This window comes from Myotis davidii, unplaced genomic scaffold, assembly GCF_000327345.1.
Source record: "Myotis davidii unplaced genomic scaffold, ASM32734v1 scaffold546, whole genome shotgun sequence".
In the NCBI taxonomy this organism is placed as follows: Eukaryota; Metazoa; Chordata; class Mammalia; order Chiroptera; family Vespertilionidae; genus Myotis; species Myotis davidii.
In genome coordinates this window covers 963,240-972,214 of record NW_006297836.1, presented here as the reverse complement: position 1 = coordinate 972,214, position 8,975 = coordinate 963,240, and the positions used below count along the sequence as shown (strand labels likewise).

Here is an 8,975-nt window from a genome sequence, read left to right as displayed (position 1 = left end):
GTGGGGTCCCAGATTGGAGAGGGTGAAGGCTGGGCTGAGGGACACCCCCACACACATGCACGAATTTTGTGCACCAGGCTTCTAGTAATAGATAAATGCTAATCTTTAAGAACTCCCTCCCAGGTGTTTTACTTGTCTTACCTCTCCTCATATTCCTAAACTAAGACCCTTTGCCTAGCGTTGCCAGATTTAGCAAAATAGAATACAGGACACTCAGTTTAATTTTAATTTCAAGTAAGTAATGAATAATTTTTAGTAAAATTATCCCCATGCAATATTTAGGACCTACTTAAAAATTATTCGCTATCCATCTGAAATTAAAATTTAACTTGGTGTCCTTTATTTTATCTGGAAACTGTGCCTTAATGTGCTTTGTCTCCACTCCTCAACTCCTAGATTTTGCAAAGGTGATGTATAATGTTAAATTTCAGGGTATTGCTATAAAATGGTATCTATCGTTATACTAGTTATTTACTAGAAATATATTTCCTAGTTGAGTATATATACATCATATCTCTGGACTTCAATTTCTATTTACTTAAAGGGGAGCTTATATCTTTTACCCTACCCATTGTTCAGAGCCTTCTAATACTGGCATATGTGTGACGTTTTAGCTTCAAAGTAGACATCTTTTACCTCCTCACAATGGACTGGACTGGATAATTCATTGAAGATGTCCTAAATAAAAAGTGCTTGTTGGATGGATAAATAGTTCTTCAAATAAACACCTGTGAAATAAATTACTGTATTTTGCAGGTGAAATGCATAGATGTCATTCAGGCTTATATCAACAGAATCGTGGATGTGAACCCACTGATCAATGGAATTGTCAAGTACAGGTGAGCATTTTTACTCTGTCACGGTTTTTGTCCTGTTTCTGTGGCCATGCCATTTTGGCGTATTTCCTGGACTCCTCTTCCTCTGTGTCCTTCCTTTGATTTCTCACTGGGACCTACCCTAACTTATAATGCAACACTTCTTGCCTTGGTTGAGCTTTTATGTTTCTGACTGCTTCCTCTCGCCTCCCAGTGACTTTAAGATCTTTGATGACAAAGAATACATTTTGTTGGTTTTTACATATTTATCACCCAGAACAAGGCCTGAACCTGGTAGGCATCATTGAGCGCTTATTGGAATAATTTGTTTTTGGTAGCAACTCTAATAAAGAGAACGCTCCATTACTACTACACATTCCAATGTGGATTTAGTATAGTAGATGGTATTTTTACAAGATATTATATATGTGATTTCTGTGTCTCAGTTACCAAGTAAACTCTTCCAGGGAGCTGTGAAGTATTAGAGGGACAAAATTTGGATTTGTTTTCCAGTGGCAGCCTACACAGCACAGTTCTTATCATACCATGATCTAGAGCGGCATTTTCCAGATTTTATTCGTATAGCACCTTCAAGATTTTTGTCTTGTTGGCATAGCAACTCTATTGTTAATTAATATACTTACTAAATTGCATCACTTAAGTCAATTATTTTTAAATAAAAGCTTATATTACTACAAAAATTGAAAAATATCACTTGACAGTTACTGTACATGTAAATAAAATGAAAGCCAGTCTTATGAAATTATAAATATTTAAAATATTTTTATGAAATACAATGCTACGTGAAACAGATTATGCTTTATAGTTACTTTATACATCTTTTGGTAATTTTTATAAAGAATGGACTCATTAATATATTTTTATTGATTTCAGAAAGGAAGAGAGAGGGAAAGAAAGATAGAAACATCAATGATGAGAGAGAATCATTGACCTGCTGCCTCTTGGACACCCCCCACTGGGGACTGAGCCCACAACCCGTCATGTGCCCTGACCAGGAATCAAACCATAACCTCCTGGTTTATGGGTTGATGCTCAACCATTGAGCCACACTGGCTGGGGCACTTTATACATTTTGAATTTAATCATTTCAAAAGCTTTTTCATAAAATACATTTGCTATGTTGTAAATGTCAAAAGTGTGACCCAGACCATTTAAGTTACTTGCCTAGTGTCATACAGGTAGTATGTAATAGAGCCATGATCCAAATATATAGACATCTGGTGCCAAAACTCACAGAAACAGAAGTACAGAGTGTCTGTATGTTCCATTTTACCTTGTCCCCTTCCTTTTTCTATGGACCAGCTCTACACTGGTACCATCCTCCCAACACTTTTAGCAGCTCCTCATCCCATATGTGTTTCCCCAGATTCTGCATTGGGTTTTTATTTGAAATGTAATTTGCGGTTCATTTGTTGACTATATCTTTAAATATTTGAGAAAAGGAAATTCTGTTACTTTTATTTTTCTATTTTAAGGAGTGTAAGTCATAAGGAGGGAGGTCTTATGTTGTAGAACTTGTTTTTGTGTGTGAGGATACTAATAAAGATCTGCGAGAGAATTAAATTTCTGTCCTCATTGAAAATGATGGGTGGGCCTACACATAGGAGAATGGAGGGGCTGCTGATGGGGGTAGGGAACGTGGGGCAGGGCAGTAGCTGTGAAAGGATTGAAGATTTGGAGAGAGAAGCCATGGATGGATTGAGAAATAATTTTAGTAAGTTTAGTCATTCTATGTGTAACATCAGTGGTTTTCCTGCCTCCCTTAAAGTATACCCAAATGGCTTCACTGTGTTAATTGTTTCTATTGTATTTGTAATTAAAATATTGGCAGAATGAAAAATGTATGGCCCAGGCCTATGTGGCTCAGTTGATTGAGAGTAGTCCCATAGGTTCAATTCCTGGTTGGGGCAGGTTATGGGTTCGGGGTGCATGCAAGAAGCAACCAATTGATGTTTCTTTCTTTCTTCGATGTTTTTCTCTTTCTCTCCCTCTCCCTTCCTTTCTCTCTCTCAAAATTGATAAACATTTTTAAATGAAAAATATATGTAAAGCATGAAGCACTGGCCCTTACATCAATCAGTGTTAACTATTGGTATTGTTATGGTGGTTAATATAATAGGAGCTCCATAAATGGAACTGTCCTCATGATTATACACAGTTTTACTGTATTGCTATCCCCCTGTTTACCTGACACTAAACTAACTCTCAAGGCAGTTAGGTGATTAATGTCACACAGCTACGAAATATAGTAGCAGCAGAAAATATGGACTCTAAATCTGCTGGCTAAATCTCCTAGCTTCTTTCTACTCTTGAAAGACTAATTAGAAAATGTTTACCACTTTATCAACTTCTCCCAAACCTGTTCTTCTGCCCAGTCACACAAACAAGACACCTGGGTGTAACCCTTGGCTTCTCCCCTCCTTTCCAAAGAGATCTGCCTACTTCAATTAGTCAACAAGTTTTAATGGTTCTTCCTTATTTTCTGTGACACCAGGCATTTCCTGTTTCTTCATATCCTATTCCCTAGCTCAGGGGTGGGCAAACTTTTTGACTCGAGGGCCACAATGGGTTCTTAAACTGGACCGGAGGGCCGGAACAAAAGCATGGATGGAGTGGTTGTGTGAACTAATATAAATTCAAAGTAAACATCATTACATAAAAGGGTACGGTCTTTTTTTTTCAATAGTTTTATTCATTTCAAACGGGCCAGATCCAGCCCGCGGGTTGTAGTTTGCCCATGGCTGCCCTAGCTACTGAACTACTCCATGTCCTCTGACCCATTGTGCTCTCTCTCTGATCTCCCTAACTTTGTATATGTTGTTCCTTCTGCCTGGCATTCTTCCCTTCTCCTTATCTCTTCTATATTTGGCTGAATTATTTTCCAAGAACTCAGCTCACGTCTCAATTTCACTTTATTGAATCATCTCAGCCTTTGTGAAGAGTCTGCTTCTGAGCTCCCTGAGCACATTGTGCTCTCACCATTTTTGTTTCATTCAGGGTCCAGAACCACACTATTCTGAAAAAATATACAGAATTGTCAAAATAGGTTTTTAAGGAATGAAAAAACAGAGATAATGAATGTAGGAAACAACTACCACCCTTAGATCTGAGAGGACAAAGGGAAAAAATGGCATTATCAGAATTAAGAAAGTCAAAAAAGATTCCTGCAGAGCTAGGACCTAGACACACATGGGGAGGGGAGGGTGCTGCCTAGCTGCTGCTGCCTCAGAAGCTTAAAGAGGAAACCTCATGGAGCTATGATTCCGACCTCTGAGGGGCAGCCGCCTGATACTGGTACTTCAGAGGGGGTACAGGAGACTGGTTCTAGAGTATGGAAAGAAATAGGAAGCTCAAACTAACTAGATTTGCCTAGATCAGGGGTGGGGAACATCTGATAAGGCCTGTGAAATCATTTGGTTTAGCCCTGCCAAGGCATTAGGGATGAATTAATGAAATGTTTGACCAAATATAGCAGGCTAATTTTTAAGTTGATAATTTTGTATGGCCCTTGAATGATGTTATAAATAGCCAAATGGCCCGTGGCAGAATAAAGGTTCCCCACCCCTGGCCTAGATGAAAGGCTGTTGTTGGGACAGGATTATCAGGAACAACCAACAAACTGGAAGAAGCAAACCCCTTCACCTCTTTCCTTGCCTTTCAGTCTCTAGCACCCTGTAATTGAGGCTCTAAGAGAGCATTAGTTAGCAGAAAAACAACACACCAACAACCCTGAGTTTTCCCAGTTTCATCATAAAGTGGGGCTATAGAATGCTTAATTCAGAGTTGCATTGCCATCCTATATAATAAAACCCTAATATGCAAATCGACCGAACTGTGGAACAACCAGTCACTATGACACGCACTGACCTCCAGGGGGCAGACACCCAATGCAGGAGCTGCCTCCTGGTGGTCAGTGCGCTCCCACAGATGTAGCGCTGCTCAGCCAGAAGCTGGGCTCACGGCTGGTGAGTATAGCGGCAGTGGCAGGAGCCTCTCACCTCCGCGGCAGCACTAAGGAGCAGTGAGCAAGCAGAGCGGTAAAGAGCAGCAAGCCCCCGTGGGGTCCTGGACTGCGAGAGAATGCAGGCCAGTCTAAGGGACCCCCCCCTCTCAGTGCATGAATTTTGTGCACTGGGCCTCTAGTTGTGACCTTAATTGTCTCACCCACCAGACATTTGTTCAATGCCTACTATGTGCCTGACAGTGTGGTAGGTATTGGAAGGTATAAAGGTGAACAAAACACAGGCCCTCGCCTCTTTTAACTCCTAGTCTGGTGGTTGAAACATACAAACAGCTATTGTTTACAGCACAGTGGAGCTAAGGCTCTGTAAGAAAGAGAATACTGTGGGTGGAGGAGGTATACCTATCCAGGCCTGGAGAGGTGTCAGGGAAGGCTTTCTGGAGGTAGTGATGTAAAAACAAAATTCTGAAAAATGAATACAAATAAACCAGATGATGATGGCAGTCTGTATAGCTTCTGCTATAGAGGTGAAGTGGCTGTACAGCTTTTCACCAGAGCATAAGGGTGGAATCATCCTTGGATTTTGCTCTCCTGGACCCTGCTCTAATGAGACCACTGGGAGCAGGCAGGATATATAGTATTAAAAAGGCCTCTCAGTTCTAGCCGGTGTGGTTCAGTTGGTTGAGTGATGTCCCATGCACTGAGAGGTCACTGGTTTGATCGCCAGGCAGGGCACATGCCCAGGTTGCAGGCTCAATGCAGGAGGCAGCCGATCCATGTGCCTCGGTCATCAATGTTTCTCTCTCCCTCACCTTTTTTTTCTGTCTCAAATCAATAAAAACTTATTTTTTATATTTATTTTCTTTCTTGATTAAGGTATTACATATGTGTCCTTATCCTCCCCTATCCTCCCCCCGCTTCATACCCTCACCCCCCTGTTGTCTGTGTCCATTGGTTAGGCTTATATGCATGCACACAAGTCCTTTGGTTGATCTCGCCTCCTTATCCCCACCCTCCCCTGCCTTCCCTCTGAGGTTTGACGATCTGATCGATGCTTCTCTGTCTCTGGATCTGTTTGTGTTCATCAGTTTATGTTGTTCATTATAATCTACAAATGAGTGAGATCATGTGCTATTTATCTTTCTCTGACTGGCTTATTTCACTTAGCATAATGCTCTCCAGGTCCAGCCATGCTGTTGCCAATGGTAGGAGTTCCTTCCTTTTTATAGCAGCATAGTATTCCATTGTAAAAACATATTTTTTTTAAAAGGCCCCTCAGACCTCAGTAAAGTCTTTCACTGGCCACACTGTCTAGCCTATGTATCATTCTGGTGTCGCAGTCTCCCTTTGGACGTGTTCTCAGTCTGTCTCTACAGAGGTGGGGTGAGGATTCTTTTCTTCTCGGGCACCTGCTTGTAGATAGGCTAAAATTACAGGGCTTTCTTTGGTGTCAGAAGTTTAGTGCTGCCTGTGGCCCTGAGCCCATGTGTAACGGTAGCTAGTTTCCTTTCTACCCATACAACCTTCTCTTAGAGCTCTCTGCATTTGCTGATTATGTGTGGCTTAAGTTTGTGCAGCATTAACAACAGGGCTTTTAAGGCCTTTGGAAAGGCCTGTGCTCTAGACTTGGAAGGAATAGGACTTAGGAATCTGACCGCGCTGTGCTAACTGGCTGGGAAATTCCTAGGTGTCAAGTGTCCCAGGAACCGTGTCTCACCACCAACAAATACGCTGCCAGTAAATGGTGCTGATAATATCATACTCATAAGACATGTTGAATAAATACCTGCTGAAGTTCTTCTCATTGTTTCTTTCTGATATAAAGGCTTGCAGCCTATTTCCTAAATTTTATGTTGCCAATTCTCTGAATTCTGTGATGTGGGCAATTTGGCTTTGACTTCGTCTGCTAAAACCCTAATCCTTTGACTTTCCTACCAGATTTTGTTGACTGTCAGGAGAACTTGATGATATTAGTAATGATGACAGTAATAGCCTCCTTTTTTTTTAAAATATTTTATTGATTTTTTACAGAGAGGAAGGGAGAGAGATAGAGAGTCAGAAACATCGATGAGAGAGAGACATCGATCAGCTGCCTCCTGCACACCTCCCACTGGGGATGTGCCCGCAACCCAGGTACATGCCCTTGACCGGAATCGAACCTGGGACCCTTCAGTCCGCAGGCCGACGCTCTATCCACTGAGCCAAACCGGTTTCGGCAATAGCCTCCTTTTATTGAGTGACTTCTGTGTGCTCGGCACTGTATTTTATGCATTGGCAAATCATGTAGGTCTTATTGTTTTACTAGATGCCCGGTGCACAAAATTTGTGCACAGGTAGGATCCCTAGGCCTGGTTAGCAATCAGGGATGATCTGTGGGGTGACCAGCAGATCATCAAGGAGGGGTCCCCGCTGGCACCCTCCTTGGCCGGCCTGGCACTGCCCGCTCACCAACCCCGCCCCCCACTGCTGCTGCAGGTCGCCTCCCTCTGTGGGGTGACTGGCAGGGCAATCAGGGCCCCCTGCTGGTACCTGCCTTGGCTAGCCTGGGGCCTGTGGGCTGGGGTAGCTCCTGCATTGAACATCTGCCCCCTGGTGGTCAGTGCACATCATAGCAACCGGTTGTTCTGCCAGCCGTTTGGTCAATTTGCATATTAGGCTTTCACTATATAGGATAGGTGGTGAAATGGAGAGTTAGGAATTGTTACTTGGAAGGTCACATAACCATCCCAGGTAAGCCTGTCTCCAAAATCTGGATCCTGACCACTCTAATAGAGTGCCTTTAAGTGGCCAGATTCTGTGTATTCTTAGTAGCCAGATTATAATATTTTCATTTTTAAAAAATATATTTTTATTGATTTCAGAGAGGGAAGAAGAGGGAGAGAGAGATAGAAACATCAATGATGAGAAAGAATCATTGATTGGCTGCCTCCTGTGCACCCCACACTGGGGATTGGGCCTGCAACCCCGGCATGCGCCCTGACCGGAAATTGAACCATCACTTCCTGATTCATAGGTTGACACTCAACCAGTGAGCCATGACGGCTGAGCGGATTATAATATTTTCAGACGAATATCTTGCTGTACCTAACTGGCTATCATAATGCTCTTATTTTTCTCACATAAGCAAGCTTCTGCAAAATGTAGTCAACAATTATTTTCTCTGAGTCTTTATCTCCTATTTACACTGACACTGAAATGTAGCTTCTGTCCCTACCACCCAATTAAAAGTGCCCTGTCAACTCTGTTAGTTCCAGCGGTTCTCAACCTGTGGGTCGCGAACAATGAAAATACATCCTGCATATCAGATATTTACATTATGATTCGTAACAGTAGCAAAATTACAGTTATAAAGTAGCAAGGAAAATAATTTTATGGTTGGGGATCACCACAACATGAGGAACTGTATTACAGGGTCGCGGCATTAGGAAGGTGGAGGACCACTGGTTTAGACGCTTTTCACTGCAAATAACAGAAAACCCAACTCAAAAGAACTGAAAACAATAAGGAAAATATATTATGCCATTAAACAGGAAGTCCTTAGGTAGTTAGCCACATACTTAACTCAGCAACTGAAAAATATCATCAATAACTTATGTATTCAGTCCTTTGCCTTGGATATCCTGGATTGTCAGACTTATTTTCAGGCTAGATCTTCTGATTGTTATGAGATGGTTGTCATATTTCATATCTCAAAGGCCAAAATTGTGTCTAGATGCCTATAGGTATGTGTAATACCCTGGGGTATTTGACTTTGCTTGACAAATGCTAATGAATTTACCTTGGACCTAGCTCTATATATGCAGAAAAATCTATGGTTATAAATGGTTATGCTTATTTAGATTTTTTGATTGAAATAGACTCTGACTATAATCTTCCCAGTTAGATTGGTCCAAAAAGCACTATCCTGATTGGTCAGAATGGAGCCTCTCTGATTAATTGGTGAAGATACTGATGAGGATATAACTGCACAGCTATGTACAGGGAAAGCTTCCGTCCTATTGGTTGAAATAGGATTCCAGGAACTTCTCCACAAGGGCTTGCTCAGATGGCAGGAACACAGTGCAGGAAGGCAGTTCAGTGCAGGTTTTCCCTGAAGTACAGTGTGAGAGGCCCCTATGTAGACATGGCTGCTAGGCTCTGTTTTTAAAAAATGTTTACCCAGTTAGCCACTAGGAGGC

The 8,975-nt window shown here is 41.9% G+C and overlaps 1 protein-coding gene across 1 annotated transcript in view; it reads left to right on the top strand.

Annotated features, from left to right (window-relative positions):
• The window catches only part of FAAH2 (fatty acid amide hydrolase 2), a 56,533-nt gene that overhangs the window by 7,347 nt on the left and 40,211 nt on the right, over positions 1–8,975 (top strand). Inside the window, exon 2 of the mRNA XM_006773705.2 lies at positions 757–839. Coding sequence (XP_006773768.1) covers positions 757–839 — 83 coding nt within the window. The remainder of the gene's footprint in view (positions 1–756; positions 840–8,975) is intronic.